The following is a 21,854-nucleotide window of genomic DNA, read 5'->3' on the forward strand; positions in this document are numbered from 1 at the left end:
ACAGCATGCAACTTCACCAGTGAGTAAACTGCACTGAGAAAGGATTCACAGCACCTGTACTTCAAACAAACTTCTGACTTGCAGAGCAAAAGGGGAAGACGTGATTTCAAAGCTCTTAGAGCACCTTTGAATGGTTGAGGAGCTCAACATCTTCTACAGCAGAACATGTCTGACCTCCTTCTGTCATCACAAGGACTAAGAAAGGTAATGGCTCCTGAACAGTCCTGGTTCTTCTGGCTTGTGAAGTAAATCACACTCACAACAGCCAACTAAGGCCAAGAGCCATGTACACAGGACAGCGACCAGAAATGCACATGGAGACAAGGAAATACCCCCAAGTCACAGAACTGAAAGTCTAGAGATTAAATGTTTGGGATGCAGTTATGGCAGTGAGGATGGTTAGATCACCTCTTCAAAAAATGAACAGAGGAACAGAGAGACGGAGAAAAGGCACCAGGTGACAGTATGAAATTACAGCATTGGGAAATGTCAGAAATTGTTGGGTCGGGTGTTGTGATGCAACAATGCCGAGAAGGAGATATAAAATCAACACCTCTGGCACTAACACAAATCAGCAATAAACACCTCATAGGGGAGAATAAAAGCGCATTTCAACAACCGAATGAGGAAAATATGACTAAGGAATCACACCCTGTGAGAAAATAATTTTTATTTTTTAATAATGATGACTCAGTCCCAATAACATATGCAAAGCACCTGGTTCTGACGTGCGGAGAATTAGAGAGCTACCAATAAAACAACAATCATGCTGCTTAATTATGCAGATCAAAGGATTACATTATCTATGATACGGGGGTGGTGGTGTGTCAAGAAAGAGGGTGAATGGTTTTCCATGATTCCTCAGTCAGCCATAACACACATTAGTAACTTTTATGGATCTCATAATCATTGCGGCTAAGAAAAAAAAATCCTGCTTGAGCCACAACTGCAGGGTGTGTGTAAGTAACAGCATAAATGGAGAAACCAACAACAAAACGAATGGGCAAATTACAACTTCCAAGTAGAGATGGATTCCCATCAAAGTTCACCTCTCACATAATGAGGCTTCTTGTCTTTCAGGCTTAAAATTCATATTTTCCAAAAGTTATTTAAAGGCAAAATTTCCTTTGTGAAGAAGGGCTTATCACAATCTGCCCCCTTACAGAAATGGTGCAGTCCTTCAGCACCTAGGGACAAAAGACCAAAGGTAAGGGGGATCTAGAGGGTCATCACAGCTACCTCTGTTATACAAGAATAAAATCCCCAATGTCAGTTGACAGAGATCAGACTTGAAACTCTCTCTTCCATCCACAGCTTCTGCAATGGAAATTCTTCAAGACCCTTCTGCTTCCCATAGTTAAAAATTTCCGCTTAGTTTCCAGCCCAAACACGCTCCAGTCCAAACTGTGCCCTTTCCTACATGGACACAGGATTGTTCTGTATTTCAAACAGCCCTGGTACCTCCTTCCTCAACATCCAGCTGATAACAATCTCAGCTTCCATCTGGCCAAGCCAAATCCTTTCTTTCCTCTCCCAGGATTCAGCCAATGAAACCATATAGATTTCACGTATATATTTCAGTTTAAGATAACCTCTGAATGATTGGTAATTTGAGCAAAAATGTTAAAAAACTTACAATTTTAAAATGGCATCACTGCATGCCAATGAGACAGGAGAATTTCCTGGAAGTGATACCACCAGAGTTTGGTGAGAACAAACATATCATTGCTGCTGTTAAATTCACTCCACTGTGATTAGTACCACTTAGTACCACTAAGTACTCTGAGAGACAGTGCCCACACTGACCTTTATTTTCTAGAGAAGTGCCTAAATTCTTAGAGAATCTGTTTCCAGAAGTTCCACAGGCTAATTCGAACCTGCCTGATGCAAAGGGTGTCTGAGTTCATACTTCTCCAACTCTGAAATTAAAGCAGAGAGATTAGGTGGTGCTTTCACCACCTGTTTTCAGGACAAAAAAAAATCACTCTAAAGAACAAAGAACACTCATTAAAATGAGTCTCACTCACTAAGTAGCCAGCAACAAACTATCTCCAACAAAATCTAACTCACAGCCACCCACCTGAAATTGCAGTGCAGGCTTGGTGTGAATCAGCATGCAAACCCAGTACCTGGGGAGAGGGCTGTCCCAAGCCCCAAAAGAAATTCCCCTTAGCACATCACTTTCGGCATGAGTACTACAGCTGGCAAGCCCCATGGGAAGCTGGACTGCCTGGCAGGTGACACCCACCGGGCAGGTATAAATAGCCACCAGCAAGGACGACCCACTGCACTCTGATCTCCTGTATCTCGCTGTGCAGAGCTTTGCATCCGGGGCTGAGCATCTGATCCCTTCACCATGAGCTGCAGCGTCAAGAGAACATCCAGCACCTCGTACAGGAGCGGAGGAGGAGGCGGTGGAGGCGCCTGTGGCGGCAGCAGCGGCCGCAGCTCCTCCGTGTCCTGCCGGCGCTACGCCTCCTCCATGATCGGCGGGGGCAGCTACGGCGGGGCAGCCTGCGGGGGCTACGGGGGCGGCCTGAGCATGGGCGGCCTCGGCGGCGGCTTTGGCGGCGGCTTTGCGGGGAGCTGCGGCCCTGGCGGGGACCTGCTGCTCAACAGCAATGAGAAGGTCACCATGCAGAACCTCAACGACCGCCTGGCCTCTTACCTGGAGAAGGTGCGAAGGCTGGAGGAAGAGAACGCTCAACTTGAGCACAACATCCGCGAGTGGTACAGGAAACAAGCTCCCAGCGTTTCCAAGGACTACAGCTCCTACTACCAGGCCATTGAACAGCTCCAAAGTCAGGTAGGATCATCCTGGCACATGTGCCTCCATCTCCCACATGCTCCTCTCTCCTGTAAGGACCTTCCTCCTTCCTCTTTGCTCCTTCCTCCTCCTCCATCCCCAGCACTGGGCTCTACCGCCTGCGGGACAGCCGTGCCGGTGGTACCACAGGCACAAACCTGCTGAGCTGCACCTCCCATCCCCTGGGTGAGCAAACCCTCACAGCAGCCCACAGGCAACAGGGCACAGCCCGAGGCACCAGGAGCTCCACCAGCCACAGACACGCTGGCTCATGCAATGTACATCCCACGTTGTGCAGGTGGCTCCAAACCAGTCGTGTGTGCTTTGCAGCGCTTCTCCCTGCTCCCACCAGATCAGCTGGATGGAGGGCAAAGCCAAAGCACCTGGATGGCAGGATCTGAGCTCCCTTTGTCCCTGCACACTCCTTCAGACACCAGCTGGAAGGACTGAGGTCACCCATTACAATCAACTTTTTTTTGTAATGGGATGACTTACAGCACCAGGGGCAAAACCCACACTGCCTCCTACACCCAGACTGCAGAACCCCATGGGGCTTGGCCATTTCCCAACAAAAATGTTCTTCTGTTTTTTCCCCGCATCAATATACTCTTTCATGAAAATCTTTGGAAAGCCAAAATCTTGCACACACCAGTCCCTGTGCATAGCAGATCAGGAACTTTCTGTGGCCCCTGCACTACTGCAAGAAACAAATCCAAGACCAGCAGCAACACCCTACCAAAGCTTTGTGTCTTCTTTCTGCTTGTCCTGGAAATCTAGAACACAGAAATACACCTGTTCACCTTCCCCTTTTGCAGATTATTTCTGCCACTGTGGACAACAACAGAATGCTTCTGGACATTGATAACAGCAAGATGACTGCTGATGACTTCCGAATGAAGTGAGTACCTCCCTGTGAACCTTGCCTCTTTTGTGTCACGAATTTTATGAGATTCATGAATGCAAGTGAATGAAGCCCTGTCTAAAGTGGTATGATCAACCCTACACATTGTAACGAAATGAATGAGCAATGTTTTGCTTTCCTTTGGTAAAGGTATGAGAATGAGCTGGTCATCCGTCAGACCGTGGAGGCTGACATCAATGGCCTGAGAAACCTCCTGGATGGTCTCACTTCCACTCGGTCTTCACTGGAATCCGAGCTGGAGTCCTTGAGGGAAGAGCTGATTTCTCTGAAGAGAAACCATGAGGAGGTACGATCCAACATAAGCATAGCACAGCCAAAGACATAACCCATTGATTCTTCACAGCTCCCACCATCACATATCAAGTCCATTTCACCTTTTGCCATGCAACTGTCATACCTTTGTGCCTTGGTACTGCTTTGCCCCAGCACAACAAATGACCTGTGTGTGCTCTTGTATCTCTCTCTGCACTCCCTGCAGGAAATGAGGCAGCTCCAGTCCCAGACTGGTGGTGATGTGAGCGTGGAGGTCAATGCTGCCCCTGGAGAAGACTTGACAAAGATCCTCAATGACCTGAGAGATGAATATGAACAGATCATTGCAAAGAACCGCAAGGAGGTGGAGCAGTGGTATGAGGTCAAGGTACGTAGCAATGCCCAGAGTGGGGTCTCCTTGGTGCAATAGCCCAGACATCCTGGTTCCAGGACTGGCTGAAAGGGAGACGCTCCCTGGAAATGTGATTACTCACTCATCAAATCTGCTCCCTTGTGGCTCAGAAAGTGTCTCTGGGGTTTGACTTTGCAGATCCAAGAAGTCAATCAGCAGGTCACTTCCAGCAGCCAGGACATCCAGACAAGCACCCACCAGCTCACCGAGCTGAGGCGCGAGATGCAGAACCTGGAGATCGAACTGCAGGCACAGCTCAGCACGGTACGTGGGCAGGATCTGCGGGCCCTTCCCTCCTTGGCATGGGCAGGGAGCCACAGAACTCTGCTCCTCAACTCTTTTGTTTGCCTTTCCAGAAAAGCTCTCTGGAAAACTCCCTGGCTGAAACCGAGTCTCGTTATGGCCGCATGCTGCAACAAATCCAGGCACAGATCAACTGCGTCGAGGAGGAGCTGGGCAGCATCCGCTGTGAAATGGAGGGTCAGAGCCAGGAGTACAAGATGCTCCTAGGCATCAAGATGCGCCTGGAGCAGGAGATCCAGCAGTACCGGTCACTGCTGCAGGAGGGAAATCAGGATCTCATGTAAGTTCTCTCTTTGCAAATAAGGGCACAAATTTTATCACAAGCTCTTCTCTCTTGCCAGTCAGAGAAGACAAAGCAGAATATTTTACTTGTCTGTAGCTCAAATCTAAGTTCAGCAACTTTTTTTCACAGCATCTGCATTGAAATGTGTCTATCAAAAATTTCATAAGCACATCAAACACCAAGGGAAACACAGAGCAGATTGTTACTGACAGGTTTTGAGTTAATCAGTTCCTCTTGACCTGTTTGTGTGGAGTGAATTCCATGAGAGGAATCACCGTGCCAAACCAAACTGTAATGAAATTCCTTCTGTCAGCAGACAAACAAGCACAGCTGGACTGTGAGACTACAAGAATTATACTGCAACAATCTCTTGTTGTCTCTACTTTTACAATTTTTGAGGAAAATACAGCTGAAGGGAATGAAGTGAAAAAAAATATATAAAAATATATTTGCAAGATTCAGGAAAAGCTGAGTTGTTACATCCACTGCACATGATGCCGGTATGTATTTATTGTTCCCTTCATTAAAACTCCTTTTGTTTTACAGATCGTGTCAAGGAGCTCTCCAAGGAGGAGGTATGTCCTCTCACTCTTCTAGTTCCTATTGTCATGGTCAATCTAGTGACAAGGCAGATAAGAAACATCTTCCAAAGAACATCCAAACTTAAGGCTTTCACATTTTGTGTTTCATCCCTTTTCCTGTTAATACCAACCTTGTGCTATGACTTCCACATCTGCAATTGCAGGAGGGATTAAACCATTCAAAATCAAAGCTCTTAATTTCAAAGTGGTTTGGCTCCAGTTCCAGAGACAGGTTAAGCTCCTTTCCCATGCTTTTGGTAACAAATGGATATTTAAATAGTGGGTGAGTCTGAAATGTCAGTGCTGCAAAGAGACTCTTGTTTTCCCTATCAGAGCAATGATTTTTTTTTCTTTCCACAGGGCAGTCAAGAGTGTGTTAAGATACCACTGACGTGTTGGGCTTCCCTGATCCAGTCAGTGCCGTGGGAGCAGCGCGGCCCAGAGCTCACACATACTGTGACCTACCCCACGCACAGATTGGTCTTCAAATGCTAGTCATGAAATCATAATTAATAATTACTAGGCTTTTCCTAAAACTATCTACGCCTCTCTTTTCATACCGTGCACCACTGTGATCACTGTGCTTACACACAGGTCTGTGCAGTGCACTTGGCTCTCCACGGAACAACAATCCCTCGAATAAAGCTTTACCTTTCTGCAATGCAAAGAAAACTCTGTGTCCTGCAGTCTATTTGGTATATTAATATACTGTTTACACTTAGCTGTGACAAGTCAGATACACAAAGAAATTAAGGTTGCCTGAATTATGTAATATGGCTCCAAAGAAATATGTGAATCCTAAATTATATGATGACTGGATGAAATCCTGGAGATGAATAAACACATCCACACTAAACTCAAGGGTGACACCTATGGGGAAGAGAAAGGGGTGGGAGAACCCTTTTTTCACAGCGTATGTTGCAAGAGGAGTGCAAGTAGTTGATTTGCCAATTCAGCAGCTGAAGTGAAAAATCAGGATTAATTAATCCCAAAACTTCATGAAAATTTTGTCAAATCAAAACCACTTTCCTTAGAGTCGCTGAACAATAAATCAATCCTACATAGGCAACCCTTTCCCAGCTTCTGAGTGAGAGCTCTGTCTAATCTTGCCCAATTAAAGCAAAGGGTTAGATCAGGAAATGAGTGAGGATTAAGAAAGTTCTACTAACTCAACACTCAGTTGCTGGGATTGTTCCTCCTGCCATGTTGGAAAATCTGTGCTCAGGCCTTTTATCTGAAAGTTCCACTCCGAGGAGTGTGTTCCCTTATTCCATAGGGTCATTTCCAGCTCCATCCTGTGTGGAACTCTGAGTGGAGAATGTCACAGTGCAGGCAAGGTTCAAGCTTTGTTACTAAACCTGCCCCACTTGGTGTGCCACATTCAGCATATTTGGGTTCAACAGAGAAAGAAAACGGGTGAAATAACTCAGTCATTTCAAACTTAGAAATCTGCATTTCAGTGTTTGGTTTGTAGGGCTGAGGAAGCTGCTGAACAGGGTCAGCCACATAGCAGGGGAGTGACTCCACTGCCGCCCTGTCCCAGACCCTGGGTGGGTCTCAGAGGCTTCATTGTTTCCTGAACACCTCCTAAATCACAGACATTTCTTATCCTGTCACGCAGCTTAACACTTACAGTTTGGTTTGCAAAGAGAGTCGGGACAGGTAAAACATAATCGTTTTGGATAACAAGGTATTATTTTAAAATACATCAAACTATTCCATGTTACAATCCAAGATGAATTCTCAGCGCAGCAGGAAAGGGATGAGTCAGAGAAACTATTTCCATGGGAAACAAAAGTTTGTAAAGTCAAAGCAGATCTGCCTCTCCTTGGAGTCACAACAGGACTCTTCTGCTCTGTGCAAGTAACAGAGACTCTTCTGTCTCTCTCTTATCAACCAGATAGTTTTCTTTGCATTGCTGACTTTCCCAAAATCCCTCAGCACTAGCCAGCTATAATGGCCTTTGGGATCAAATACCTTCTTTAGACACAGTTTAACTAGGAAGAATGTCTGTAATCCCAGAAAGGAGCCATTTGTGCTCTAGGCTGACTGCTGGGAACAATTCCGAATCTCCTGCTTCCCTTCTGCTCTCTTTTAGGTGGGACACGTTTGCAGTGCCAGCATGAGGGAATGGTGTGGTTGAGCCTCATCCTGCTTCAGTGGTGTGTCCCAAAGCTCCGTACCAGGGACAGGATTTGTCTGTGGGTGGCAGTGTGTCTGTCCACTCGGGTCGGCTCCCCGGCATCCTCTGATGGCAATTAAGGAAATAACAAGTAGGATTTCTGACAGAAACTGCTAAAAACACTCTCAAAATTAAATTAAAGCCTCAGGCCTGGGACACGGTTCGTACAAGGAAAGAACAGATTCATTAATACCAAAATCGGCACGTTTTTATTCTTGTTTCATGCCTTGGATTCGATGGCTGTGCTTAACGGCCAGGCCTGCAGGGGGCGCTCTGTGCTGCTCCCGCTCCCCAAGGCCCCAAATCCCGTGGTTTGAGGCTCAATTCTGGAAATTAATCATCTCCAGATGAATAATACAGCATTATCGGGAGGTTTGATGAAGATAAGAGGGTGAAATGTCTGTATAAGGAGACATTCAAGATAAGAACCAGAATTCAGTGGACTGGGTTTTCCAAGGGGCTTCAGTATGGATCAGGATTCTGACACACCTGCAGGATTTAGACCCACAGCAATGCTTCCACTTGCAAGGGCAGCTGTCAGGTATGGACAGGTACAGAAGCCTAGTGCTACCCCTAGTGCCTTTGTGCGCAGTCCTGCCAGGCTCTGGCACTCCTGGCTACAAGGAAATGGAACCACAGAAGTGACAAGGCAGATTTCTCTCTCAGCCCACCACTGACTCAAGGAAGGAGAAAAGAAACTCTGACTCATTGTGCCTGTGACAAAAAGGTAGAGGAAAGGAAGCTGCTTCTGTGATATTTCTGACATTTCCTAGCCCACCATAACCACGAAAAATAGCAGCAGCCAAGTAATGAAGTATGACAATCCATGCAGGAAAATCCTTCATATCTGCAACAATTTCTGTTGGATTTCACATCAAATATAACACTTTGGAGTGCTAATCCAAACAAACCTCGGAATTTCTTTAAGTGTTTCCACACTGTGGCTGCCATATGCCTGGAAGTGTTCATGGCCTAGCTGGAGGGGCTTGGATCAAACCTGTTCTAGTGGAAGGTGTCCCTGACTGCGGCAAAGGGTGGAACTGGATGAGCCCTGAGGGCCCCTCCCACCCAAAGCATTCCATGATTCCGAGATAAAGGACAAGTGACAGTGAACACGTAGTCTCAGGCGCATTGGAGCTGACTCTCAGAGCTGTTTTAGTACTGCCTAAAGAGAGGTTTCTGCACGCTGCAATTACTCCTAATAGTGCAGTTTGGGAGCCCACGCTCCCGCTGCTCCGCCAAGCCTGGCTCCAGGGAACACCTTTCCCTGGCACTCACCTGTGCTCCCAGCCCTGCCAACCCGCGCAGGGCTGGGATCAAAGGCACCCACAGCCTCAGTAATCAACGTTTTCTGACAACATTCCCACTCTTAGTTCAGTTCTTTCCCACAACCTGATGTCAGACTATCGAAAATCACAGCCGTACCCAAAAGTTCACAGCGCTCACACACACGAAAAGGTTTTAAACAAATTCCAACAACTCCTTTCTGTCTTAAATGCTGTTAGAAATCATGTCACCAGATTTTATCAGTTCTTCAAGCTGAATCCATTAGGAAAGCATGAAAAGGCACTCAGAAAGCACTTCAGTCATTTGCTTTGCTGGCAGTGGGCTGCCCAAAACACAGACAGTTGGCACAAACCTCAGTTTTTAATAAAAAGAAGATTTAAAGCTGAATATGGGTGTCAGTCTGGTGGAAAACCACAGCTCTTAATTAAGGTAACAGCCAGGACTGCCTGGGAAGGGACTTGCCTGGTACACACAGACATGGGTAACACAGTCCTTTTTGAAAGTGGCACAAACTGTCAGAAGCAGTCAGAAATCCCCTTTAGTTCCCTTAAAGTTGTGTGACCAGCTAGGGAAGCCAGAACCAGGGCTCCAAAGGGGTTTCCATGGGCTGAGAGTTGCCATGAGAACCAAGTGTTAAAAATGCCTCCCTGGCACCAGCTCCACAAACCAGAGGCTGCAGGGCTTGTCCTCATAGAGCAACAGTTGAATTTTCTCACTGAGCTCAACCAGAGATCTTCAGACTGTGAGAATTCTTGTCAAGAAAAACTGAGTATGAAACCACCGGTAGGATCAGGAAAGCCAAAAACAATGATCCACCAGGAGGGTACTAAGAAAGCTCCTTGTTTTCTAATTAGATCCAGAACTAATGTTTAAACTAATGTTTAAGGCTTGCACAGTCAAATCTCTGTCCTTACTGGAAGCTGTGGCTTACCTCTATGATCAGAACATATTCTTACAAAATTAGCAAGAGAAATAATAATCTATAAGTCTAAAAATACAAGTATGTGCATGTAAATATATAAGCACATAGATATAAATAATAGACATTCAAATGTTCTACGGATGAGAACAGAGTAAAACAGTTCAGCTCTGTGCTATGAGCCCCATCTACTCTGCGTCCCTCCCAAGCCTAGGATTGATTTTTGAGCAGGAATTTTCCATGTGGTGTATGGGAAGATCCCTGTGGATAGACCCGGGCCTCCTCCCTCAGCAAGGATCCCAGCAGCGTGCAGAGGCCATGGCAAGTGTCCAAAAGCCACCGCTCCCCCGAGCCCAGGACAGGTTCAGTCCCTTGGGCTTTGGCAGAGGCCCCTGCACTGCTTCTGCTGCTGCCTGCAGAAACCTGACTTTTGGAACACATCCTCCTGGCAGTTGGATGTTTGGCTCTCAAATAATAGTTTCCAGCCCAATCATACCTTGATGAGATTTACCAGCCAGATAACAGGTTAAAGGAAGTGTGAAAGTACGTCCAATGAGTTGACTTGCGCTCCCTAGGGCTTGGTGCCCCAACTGAGCCTTCCTTCCCACACAATCTTTAATCACACAATAATAAAATCTGGTTTATTTTCCTGTCTCAGGTACTTTACTCCCCAAGTTGCTTTATCATTAGAGTTCTGGCATGACGGAGGAGTCAGGAGTTTAAAGTTAGTTATGTTTCTAGGGAAACAGGGACAATAATGAAGCATTTCCACACCACAGCCAGTTTCAAGGATTCGCAAAGTATTTGCACTGCTCCCAGTTATTTAAGTGCTTGAGCTCTTCAGGAGGATCTTTTATGTATTTTCCTCATACCAATCTGCTCAAATGTTCTATAAATGGCAATGATTGAGAAATTAAATTCTGTGCCCCAATAGCACTGCAGCAGCTTGGACAGGAATCATTCCAGTTCAGCTCAAATCATTGATCCGTCATTTCTGTCCTGCCATGAACAAACCAGAGCCCTGGACAGAAATGTTTTCTCCTGTCTCTTACTCTCACAATTTCTGTTAACACAGAAGCCTTACACAACCTTATTTCAGTGCAGAAACTATGCATTCTCTTCACCACAATCCCTCTACTTTGCAAAAAATAGTAATTTTGAGCAAATTCCCTGTGTTGCTCTGCTCTTCCCAGCCCTCTTCTCCAGCCACTAACAGCTGTGTGTGCATGTGCTGGGACCTGCCTCTTCAGCACAGCAACATTCTTGTCTCACAATCTGTTGGCACATTCAGGGAATATATGGCATTGCCAAGTTTGTGAGGATTAAAAAAAAAAAAAAAAAAAAGAAAAAAGATTTATGATGGGCTGTTAAAGCCAGACAGCTGAGAATTGTATCTTGGGCAAACCACTGCAGTTACCTTGCTACCAGCTGCAGATCAGAGCTTGTTCTGGCTCTTCCCAGAAGGAAGTTTAAAAGTAAAAATAGAAAAATTTGTGCTTGAATTAAAAAGCTGCCTCTGATCTTCAAAAGGGGAGAAAAACATTCCAAGCTGTGATCTTAAGAAGGCCTGTGACATGAATAGTTGGGAGGGTGGACAAAGTTCATATGAGCAAAAGAAGAGATGGAGACTAAAAATATGCACGTGAAAAAGCAGCACAATTTCATTGATGGAAGCAAAGACAGAAAGGAAGAGTTACCAGAAGGGACAAACACTTAAAAACTGAAAAGGCAAATCCAGAATAATAAGCTGACTTTGCTCATTCATCCATAGATGCATCCATGGAACTGCAGGCACCAAAAAAGTTGATTAAAATGTTCAGCAAGTTCATTAAAGTGTAATTGCATTAGCTATCCCTGGAAGCAAATTCAGCAGGATGTGAAAAGAGGGAAGGATCTTACAGTGTCCTCAAAGGCAAGAAAAAAAGGGTTTACAGGACAATTAATAAAGCTACCCTGAAACAAATGAATTATTTTATAAAGCAGCAGTGACTGGCAAGGCAGAAAAAATAGAGGTAAAGCAGAACCAGGTCTCAGCCAGGAGCTTGGGTGTGACTGGATGACTCTGCCTGAAAAAATGTGTCTCCCTTCCTCTCTGATAAGGTGCAGATAAGGGAGATTCCCTGTGCTGACCATTCCTTATTGGGAAAAAGCTGACCCTACCATAAATTAGGTTTATAGTACTGGAAGAAAAAGAGAATTCCAGCTACACTGAATACTAACAGCACCTTCTTCAGCTTGCAACACTGAAGGCTTTTCCAAGCATTTAAGTACACATTCTCACCTTAAAGGAGTCCCTACAAAAACAAGCACATGCAATCATTAAGGTAAGACAGAAATGGAAAGTTAAATGATTTAGAATTAAGTTTTAGCAAAAATGCTGTGTGAGGGATTGATTGGGTACCAGAGGCTTATGCTGTATTTGGTGTTATAAATCAAATTAATCCACTTGACTGTGTGTCTCAAGCCTTTCTTCACCTGACACTTCCAGCTGTACTTCCAAAGTGCCACTAAAAATTGCAGTTCATTCTTTGGGAGATTCTTCCCTGTAAGCTCATGCAAACCCAACCTGCCTGCAGTACCTGATCAATATTCTGACAGTGCAATATATGGTGATTGCTGCTTTTACTCAAGATACTGCATGCAGAAGCGTTCCAGATCCAAATTTTCATGAGCTGGATCATAAAATATTATGCAGCATCACAGAAGCTTTTGCAAAAACCAAAAATACACTGCTTTGAGGTCCTGATATGTGAATCCAGGGCATGCTGAAGGAGTACCAGGAGGGACAGATGTTCATCTCTCCTTGCACCAGGAGACAGATCTCAAAAAGAACACACTGGTATTTATTCTCCTTTCAGCTTCTTGCTTTTCTGTTCAGTGAAGAAAAGCACATGCACTGATGCTCTTTACACTCTAACTATGGACTTTAATATTTAACAAAAAAATAACTGTTCTCCAGTTGCTTTCTCTCAGCACCTCCTGACAGCACTATTTCACCTGTTCACAGCCCTTGGAGCAGTTACTGGCTGGGCAGGTTCGTCCCACCCAGAGCTGAACAGGACATTCAGGTCTCCAGAAGGAACTGGCATGTCTCCGGCAGCAGGAGCGTCCCTGGGCCTGTGAGGAAAGGCTGCACAGAGTTACAGTGCAGGATGGAGAGCTGTGGAAGGCAGAAATCAGTACAGAGGGGAAAAAGCTCTGCTGTGGTGTCCTGGGGCTGAAGCGTGGTACATATCCTGTGTGTATCCAGTGATATATCCTGCACCTGAGTCACTGCAGAATTCCTCCTGATGCGGCCTCCTCGTTACCTGGTGATACAGGTGCCTTGGCTGGCCTCCCATTTGCTGTTTGCTCTTTCCCTCCCTGAATTTGCCCTGCAGTTTGACACTTCTGTACACAGGGAGGGCAGCTCTATTCCGTAGCCTGAAACACCTGGAGCATTTTTCATGGGTATAGAAAGTCCTGGCTGCTCCCAGAAGCTGTAAGTGCTGCCAGGTCAGAACTTCCTGCTTCTCCAAAACACTTCTGAGAAGTTCCGCAGAATTTGGAGGGAATGAGAAAGAAAGAGAATGGAAGGAAAACTCTGAGTATCCCTTTGTGTGTTAGGGATGCTCAGGGAGGAGCTCACAGTAACAAAAGCTTTTGAAAATCCATCTTGGATAACAGAGGACCTGAAAATTTTAGAAATAACCTTTTCATGACTCTCAAAGACCGTACAACTAAGTGATTCTGTTTCTTCTTTTTGCTTGTCTCTTTCAGGAGCAATCAAAGGAGACTCAATGTGTAATCAGACACTTGTTTCTCCTCATTCCCCAGGTACTCAGGGATGTCACTGCTTCCCTCTGCTACAGGCACAGCCACAGCTGCTTCAGAAGGATTCTTGTGTCTGTAGAAAACCAGACTCTCAGACACAGCACGTTCTCTGTTAGTCCAAACGGAACCAAGAGTAAAGACAGAAAGAGTGAAAACTTCCTTTCTGAAAGAAGAACTTAAGGGGAATGAGGGAAACAGAGGGTGGGAACATGAAGGTCCACACACATTGTTCACCTTTTGGGCTCCTTACAAGCTGTTATCAGGCTGAATCACTCTTAAAACAAGGCTTTGTGTGACTCCGCTCTGGCCGCGGCGTTGGCCGCAGTGGGTGCGCTCCTAATCCCTTTGTTTCCAGGAAGGTAAACTCTAACCAGGTTTAGGAACGCTCCCCTCGGTAGGGACACGCCTCCTCCGAATCCCACCTTTTGCTTCAAGCGGCAGCGGTCCGGGGGAGGGGATGTGGAGGTACTGGGGAAGGAAACAGCCCACTCTACAGCCACTGACCAATAAGGGGAACCGCCGTGTTGGCAGAAGGCTTAGGGCTGATAAATTCCGTGGGTCTCAGATAACACATTCTGGAGACAACTCCCATTGTCACCGGCATAAAAGCGGTGCGGTGGGGGAGCAGGGCACTCTCCTGCCTCGGGATCACGAACCGCGGTGGTGCAGCTTAGGTTGGGTCCTTGCTCTTCCTTCCCATGGCCAGTTACAGCTTCAGGCAAACCAGCTCCTCCGTGGCGGGGGGTCCCGGCGCCTCCTCCCTGCGGTTCGGTGGCAGCTTCAGGGCCCCCAGCATCCACGGGGGATCTGGTGGCAGAGGTGTGTCCGTGTCCTCTGCCAGGTTTGTCTCCTCTGGCCTGGGAAGCGGCCTGGGAGGGGGCTATGGTGGAGGCAGCTTCAGCAGCAGCTTTAGCTACGGGGGTGGCCTGGGCGGCGATGGCCTCCTCTCGGGAAATGAAAAGGCAACCATGCAAAGCCTGAACGATCGCCTGGCCTCCTACCTGGAGAAAGTGCGTGCACTGGAAGAGGCAAACACTGACCTTGAAACCAAAATCCGAAACTGGTACCAAAAGCAAGGACCAAGCCCAGCTCGGGACTACAGTCCTTATTTCAAGACTATTGAGGACCTTCGAGACAAGGTAGGTGTTAATATTTATCAAAAATCATCTCAGATTTCCACTTACAAAGGAAGCATGAAAACCCACAAAGTTCCTCAGGGAGCCCCTAGAAAGCATTGCAGGTCCTGGGAAGGAGAGGGAGATGAGGTGGCAGGGGGCTAAAGTCAAAATCAATATGGAATTACCTACTTTTTTAAATGCTAGCCAAGAGGAGGTACAAACCAGTCAGTGGGGGATGCCCGAGTACTGAAGTCTGATAATGTTTCCCTTTAACAAAGCATATGTTTATAGACATACATCGACACATGCTGGTCACGTACACACATATGACCAGTTAACGTATGTATGACCATATATAAACTGATAAATAATGAAAACCAAGCAGTGATAGCAACTTGCCTGTCTCTGCAACCTCTCACCTGCCATAGAGCTTGAAAACCCTCAGAGGCCCAGACACACTGCTTTAACAATGAAAATAAAAATGGGTTTAGAGTAATTTCTTTTTCACATTTCCCATGCTTAACCTTGGAATGAAGTGAACTGAAACATTTGGCATAAGGAAAAAGGAAACAGCAGACATGAAGTAATCAATCCCATATATAAATGCAGGATTTTCCCCAAGAGCCCATGGGTACCTGATAACAGATTGCTGAGGTGATACACACCCTGCATAAACACAGGGAGTAGCTGATTAACTATGTAAATAAATGAAAGAAAACTTGAGGTTTAGTTTTCTGAGTTCAGCCTGGAGTTCATGACCGCTCCCACGCAGGTTGTTCTCCCTGCTGCAACCCATCCCCATTCGCTCCTGATTTAAAATCTGAGCACTGCTGATGGCAGAACTGGCAATGTTTCTCCTGCTAGTATTCTTTCCCCTCCTTTCTTTTGCTCCCCTTAGTTAGGAGTGGGAAATCATATAGCTGGTTTGTGGATGACCTTTTGAGTTTTAGAAGTGGCAGGCATAGAAGACATGCTGTCCAGGTAAAACTGAACAGAGATTCCTTCTAATAAAATTTTCTTCAGAGGCTCTCATGATGCATTAAAGGAATCAAGAAACACTATCCTGAGTATTCTAGGAAATAAAAATGTGATCAGAGGTGATCTCCTAAAGTCCTCTCCCTCTCAGCCAGCATGTACTTTTGTCTCACTGTGGAACTTCTATCTAAAGCCTCTCCATACACCAGACACGAGGATGTGTCCAAAACAGAATCCTGGCAGAAGTATGTGATAAATTTGCTGTAGATCCTTCCCTACACCTCTATTTGCTGTAGCTACAGGTGAAATAGACTCTTCACTCTTATCTGCACAGCAAGGAAGCTGATAACAGTTGTTTCAGCCTCAGTAATGAGCTCTCATTGTTTGCAGATCCTTGATGCCACCATTGATAATGCCAGGATCGTGCTGCAGATTGACAATGCCAGGCTGGCTGCTGACGACTTCAAAACTAAGTGAGTAATTTCTTAGAGGTAAAAGATCTCATGAGTAGGCAAAAATCCTTTTTGAGCCAAAGGGCAGTAAAACAGGAATGGAATGCCCCTAAAACCCCTGTATGAATATTAGTTTGATGATGTACATGCAGTTCAACCCTTCATGTCTTTGCTACGAGTACCATCTGCACCACTGAAAATTTTGCATGATGTAGAATATGTGGAGAAAGGTTTAATGCTTGATGACATTTGCTCAACTACAAATCCTACAAACCCAGATACATTCATACTTTGTTTCTTGTGGACTGGTTAATCAGTGAACCTGAATGGGTTTGTTTCGCTTTTTTAAGGTTTGAGACTGAGCAAGGTCTGCGCATGAGTGTTGAGGCCGACATCAATGGCCTGCGCCGTGTCCTGGATGAGCTGACCCTGTCCAGAGCTGACCTGGAGCTGCAGATTGAAGGATTAAAGGAGGAACTGGCCTACCTAAAGAAAAACCATGAGGAGGTAAACCCCAAGAAACATGTTTGAAAGTGGCACTAGAAAAACAGCCTGTGGAGATGTGGAGTCCCCCAGGATTGCCCTAGGCTCTCCAACAGTGAGGAAAAGATTTCTGTGTAGACTGGGATCCCTCCTGCCAGTATCTCAGGGGACTCAGTCAGCCTTAGCCCTTGAAGAAAGGAAAGGAGGTTCATAATGTTTTCAGTTTACATTTTTAATGTTTCAGTTTCCTCTTTTGTCTCTTCTGCCATTCCCCACAGGAGCTGAGTGCCCTGAGAGGACAAGTAGCCGGTCAAGTCAGTGTTGAACTGGACTCTGCTCCGGGCATTGACCTGTCCAAGATCCTGGCAGATATGAGGGACCAGTATGAACACATGGCTGAGAAGAACAGGAAGGATGCTGAGGCCTGGTTCCACAGCAAGGTAAAACCCCTCTATATTGTATAAACACTAACCAGAAAATCCATGAAAGAAACAACTATCAAAACACACAGAAAATGCTGTGACAGCCTTATGTCCCCCACGTTTCTCACGTAGTGTTTTCCCTGTCTCAGACTGAAGAGCTGAACCGTGAGGTCGCAGTTAACACCGAACAACTGCAGAGCAGCAAGTCCGAGGTCACCGACCTGAGACGCACCCTGCAAGGGCTGGAGATCGAGCTGCAGTCCCAGCTCAGCATGGTACGTCAGAATTTGCAGTGCCTGACAACCCCCCACTGAAAAGGGCCCATATTTCCCTCCCTACACAGAGTCCTGCACTGGCAGCAATCTCTCCTGTCTGTGGTTTCCCTGACAGAAAGCGGCGCTGGAAGGCACCTTGGCCGACACGGAAGCGCGTTACGGGGCGCAGCTGGCGCAGATCCAGGGGCTGGTTGGCAGCATTGAGGCACAGCTGTCTGAGCTCCGAGCTGACATGGAGCGTCAGAACACCGAATACAAGATCCTCATGGATATCAAGACTCGGCTGGAGCAAGAGATTGCTACGTACCGACAGCTCCTGGAAGGCCAAGAGTCCCAGTAAGAACCTTTTGCTTGGCCTCATAAGTCTGACCATGTCATGGTGCTCATTTACCACAGCACCTTGGTAAACACAGTTAAATACTCCTGGAGTTCTACAATTTTAACAAACTAATTTTTCTGGACTGTGGTGGAGCTAGAAATGTTACAGTTGCCATTCACATGAAGTGAGACCTCAAAGAGTTTCTAAACAGGAAGGGGAACTGACAAGCAGCACAGTAGATTAATTGCAATTGACAGTTGAAGTGATCAGCTGCATCACAGTCAGGAAAAGTGCAGTTAATAGTGTTTTACAGAATATGAAAATTATTACTAAATTCCCATAAACTCCCTGTTACCAGGCAGAGACTTTTACCCAACAGGAATCAGTGTGGGAGGAAATACTGGGAAGCGAAGTGAAGGCAGTCACTGAGTGACTCCCACGTGGGAGCACAACTCAATCTCATCTCACACAGCCTCAAGGAGGAAAAAAATGAGACAGGGGTTGAAAGGTTTTAATTTCTTCTGTTACTTCTTTTCCATAATGTCTTTTCCCAATGCAGTTTAAAAATATATTTCCTACAACAACTCCCTGTCCTTTGCTGAGAAGGAGTGAAGGAAGATGGGCACCTCTTCCCAGTGAACCTGATTGATAGACAATTTGCTTTCATCCATCCTCATCTCATGCAGCATTTCATGTATTAACTCTCCTTTCAATTGTTCTCTTTGTTCCACAGGATGTTTGGCTCACTTTCGGGAACTACTGGTAAGAATCCTTTCTCTTTGAGGAAAAGTTTTATTTTTTAAAATACACGTAACTGGTAGTTGTGTCTGTTCTAGAGACTGGGGTCTGCATAATTTATCCCAGAAAAAAATAGTAAGTAACAAATGATGTGTCTGGTTAGAATGGAACAAATTTAAGAGATGTCAGATATCAGAAGAACATCTCAGAGTCTGCTGCAGTAAAGGCTAGGTAAAGCACAAAACACTTAATCATTTCCCCACATGAAAGGACACGGGAATCGAAGCCAGCTCGGGGGAATTGCAGGAACATGCCAGTAAAACCTGCCTTGAGCTGTTAAAGGTCAGCGGTGTCATAAAAGGGATGAGTCAAATCCAGGTGATGGAGAGGAAAAGTTCTGAGAGAAGGGAATGAGAGATGAGGCCCAAGCCAAGCTCAGCGCCCATCACAGTGATCTGTGTGAGCTGGGCTTAAATAATTGCTGTTCTTTCTCCCCATGTTACTGCAGACAAAAGAGACAAGCACTGAAGGGCCTTCAAAAGTCATCTGCAAACTGAGAAAAAGCAGACAACACATGCGGATTGAGAGGGAGAAATCACTCTGAACTGCTGCAGATGACTGTTGAAGCACAGAAGGTTCTTGGCTTAGGCAGATTCATTCACTTAGTGATGATTAAGGTGCAAATTGTGTCAGCTTTGCAATTATTTCTAGGTTTTGCATGTCCTGAATTGCTGCATCTACTCAAATAAAGATGATATTCTTGCAATCTTTACTTCTTTGGAGTTATTGTGATATTTCACTGAAGTTTGGCTGTACTCAGGCACCCAGCCTCCCTGAGAGTGCTCACAGTAAGGGGAGCTTGGGCTCCATCCTGATTCTTGCTGGCTCCTCTTGCTGGCAGGAGCTTGGAATACAGAGGCAGCAGCATCCCCAGCCCCTTGGTGGGGGACACAGGAGTGTCCTGGGTTTGTCACTACGATGCTATGCACTCTGCAGAGCAGGGGCAGTGGGATGGGAAGTGATTCTGGAGAGCAGCAGGATCTGGGAGATGTTTCATAGGGTAAAATACAAAGTAAAGTACTGGCTCATAGATAATTCCTGCGGGAGCACACAGGAGTGAGCCACAGTTGGGAGAATTCTTCACTTCCATTCCCCTTTTGCACAAAGCGTACAAACCTTTGGCACCAATTTCAGCTCCCTTACTTCTCATGCAATTGCAAGGACATTATTCTAGCTGAAATTCCAAGTGGAATCACTTTTAGTTCCAACACCCAGAAATCACTGATTTTATTTCCTGTCATCTCTCCCCAAACTGACAGCCAAGGAAACTTTTCAGGATTGTGCTAAAAGCAAACCATGGCTCCAGCCTAACCAGCCCTTCCCAACTGCTGCTGTTACCAGAGGCACAGTTTGCTCCACAGCTGGGGGGGAATGAAAACAGGGATATGCCCTGAGAGTATCCCAACACTGCACTCTCCCAGAGTGGATCAGTTTGCAGTCTGTGTTTCAGGGAGACATCATAAAATCCTTCAGCACGTCTCTCCTTGGCCCTGGGGAATGTTCATGATCCCTTGTTCACAACTAGATGTTCACAACATATTAATGGAGTGTTCGCATGGCTCGGAGCACCCCAAGGCTCTGGACCTCCTCTCTCAAGGTGGGGCAATCCTCTTCAATCCGAAGGTGCTGGTGCTTGGGTTTGGTTCAGCAGTGACTCAGATGACCTCTAAACATCAGCTGTCACTACTGACACCAACAATCCCTGCTCAGCCTCTGGAATGACACGTGGTGGCGTTAAGCAGTGGCTTCACTTTGACAGGGGAAAACTGTGACAGGAGAGAAGAACAGTCAAAAAAAGTAAGACACAGAGAAAGGGACAAGCTGGGGAGAACAGGGGGAAAGATGGGCAGAATCAAAGGGAACAGTGGCCCGAGAGGCACACGGGGTGCAGGGGATCCTTCAGGAGCTCACCCATTTCTGTGGGATTCACTTCTGGAAGAGCCAGGGGAAGGAGATCTTGTGCATTAAGTACAGGCAGTTGCTGAGTGTAGACACATTAACACATGCTTTGGACCAAACTTACTCTACAACACCCAGACCTGGAAACCTCCATGCATGAAAGAACAAACAGCTCCAGGTTGTTTACTAATCTTAACAAATCCCATTCCCTGAGTGAAATTTCTTGTGACATAACCAGTCAGGGTGGGAGCTTACTGTTGCAGATTTCTGGTATTGTCCAGCTGCAAATGTACATGTCTGACAATAAATTCTCATGCTCCAAAAATGCATGCCATAAAAATCTTGAATTCTTGTTTTTATAGCTTAGTTTTAATTTTATTTAAAATTTTATTTTATAATTTTATTGATTTTGTCCTGTATCTGTAAGGCAATGAAGGATTTCTGGTGAAATGTGGGATATAAATCACTCAGACACTATAATTTTAGAGTCTGGTTCAGGGAAAAAAGTGTTTTCTAAAGGTATGCCATGTGTCCTCTGAGTGATGGTTTTATCACTCATAGAGTGATCACTGAGATGACAAACAAGCTGCTGCTTGACTGGAACTTGCTGTCCTGAGAGGAGGGGCTGGAGTATGTCAACTCCGTTAATCCCACTGCAGAGGTAACAAAAGGGTTTGTGCAGCACAGACATGTCAGGGAATGTCTTCCAGAAAAGCACTGTGGAAGATGACTATTCCACAGATGACAAACCAAGGAGCTCAGGTACCACAGGGACAATGCTGAGACTGTGCAAAGGATGAGTCTGTGTGTCAAGACATTGGATAAGGAATCTCTGAGCAAAGGTAGTCAGACCAGAATAAAAGCATAAGCTTGAAAGAGCCCTTTTTTTCCCTTTTATTTTACTTCAACAAGTGATTGGCTTCTATTTCCTTGTACAGCCTGTGAGGACAAAATGCTGTAGAAACCATTGTCTAAATTATGTTATGGGGCATGATCTGTATTGGATGCTTGATTTATTTTGTTTCCCAATGGTAAATATTCAAGAGAAATAAACAGCTTTTATTTGCTACCTTTTTGTAAGTGTTCATCTGATACCGATCCAGTGTGACGCCTGGGGCATGTTAGAAAGCAGCAAAGTGTGTTTCACCATTGACCTTCCAAAGGTGTTATCACACCTGAGTGAAAGAAGACTCGATGAAAACTCCCCAAAGTTTCCTACTAAATTTTGTGGTGTTTTGTTGCTTGGGTTTTTAAAATGGAATATGATTTGCTTATTGTGGGCTCTCTTGGTTCAACAGCCCCGGGCAGTGCACACACTTCAGGGCACTGACATTAAGGGGTCTTTAAGACAAT

At 45.7% G+C, this 21,854-nt stretch overlaps 2 protein-coding genes across 2 annotated transcripts; both read left to right on the plus strand.

The window, feature by feature from the left end:
- The first annotated feature begins 383 nt into the window (after positions 1-383).
- Positions 384-6,210, plus strand: LOC136301611 (keratin, type I cytoskeletal 15-like). The gene is made up of 9 exons (XM_066204739.1): positions 384-398; positions 2,375-2,806; positions 3,622-3,704; positions 3,858-4,014; positions 4,207-4,368; positions 4,531-4,656; positions 4,749-4,975; positions 5,525-5,553; positions 5,920-6,210. Exons 1-9 carry the CDS (start codon positions 384-386, stop codon positions 5,937-5,939), a joined length of 1,251 nt encoding a protein of 416 aa, XP_066060836.1. The 3' UTR covers positions 5,940-6,210.
- Positions 6,211-14,345: 8,135 nt separating this feature from the next.
- On the plus strand, positions 14,346-19,308 carry LOC136301964 (keratin, type I cytoskeletal 19). Its single transcript, XM_066205224.1, has 8 exons — positions 14,346-14,899; positions 16,244-16,326; positions 16,656-16,812; positions 17,067-17,228; positions 17,360-17,485; positions 17,601-17,821; positions 18,538-18,566; positions 19,051-19,308. Exons 1-8 carry the CDS (start codon positions 14,459-14,461, stop codon positions 19,068-19,070), a joined length of 1,239 nt encoding a protein of 412 aa, XP_066061321.1. The 5' UTR covers positions 14,346-14,458; the 3' UTR covers positions 19,071-19,308.
- The last annotated feature ends 2,546 nt before the right edge of the window (positions 19,309-21,854 follow it).

The sequence above is a fragment of the Chamaea fasciata genome, unplaced genomic scaffold, assembly GCF_029207755.1.
Source record: "Chamaea fasciata isolate MVZ Bird 193981 ecotype frontalis unplaced genomic scaffold, bChaFas1.0.hap1 SCAF_27, whole genome shotgun sequence".
Lineage (NCBI taxonomy): Eukaryota > Metazoa > Chordata > Aves > Passeriformes > Sylviidae > Chamaea > Chamaea fasciata.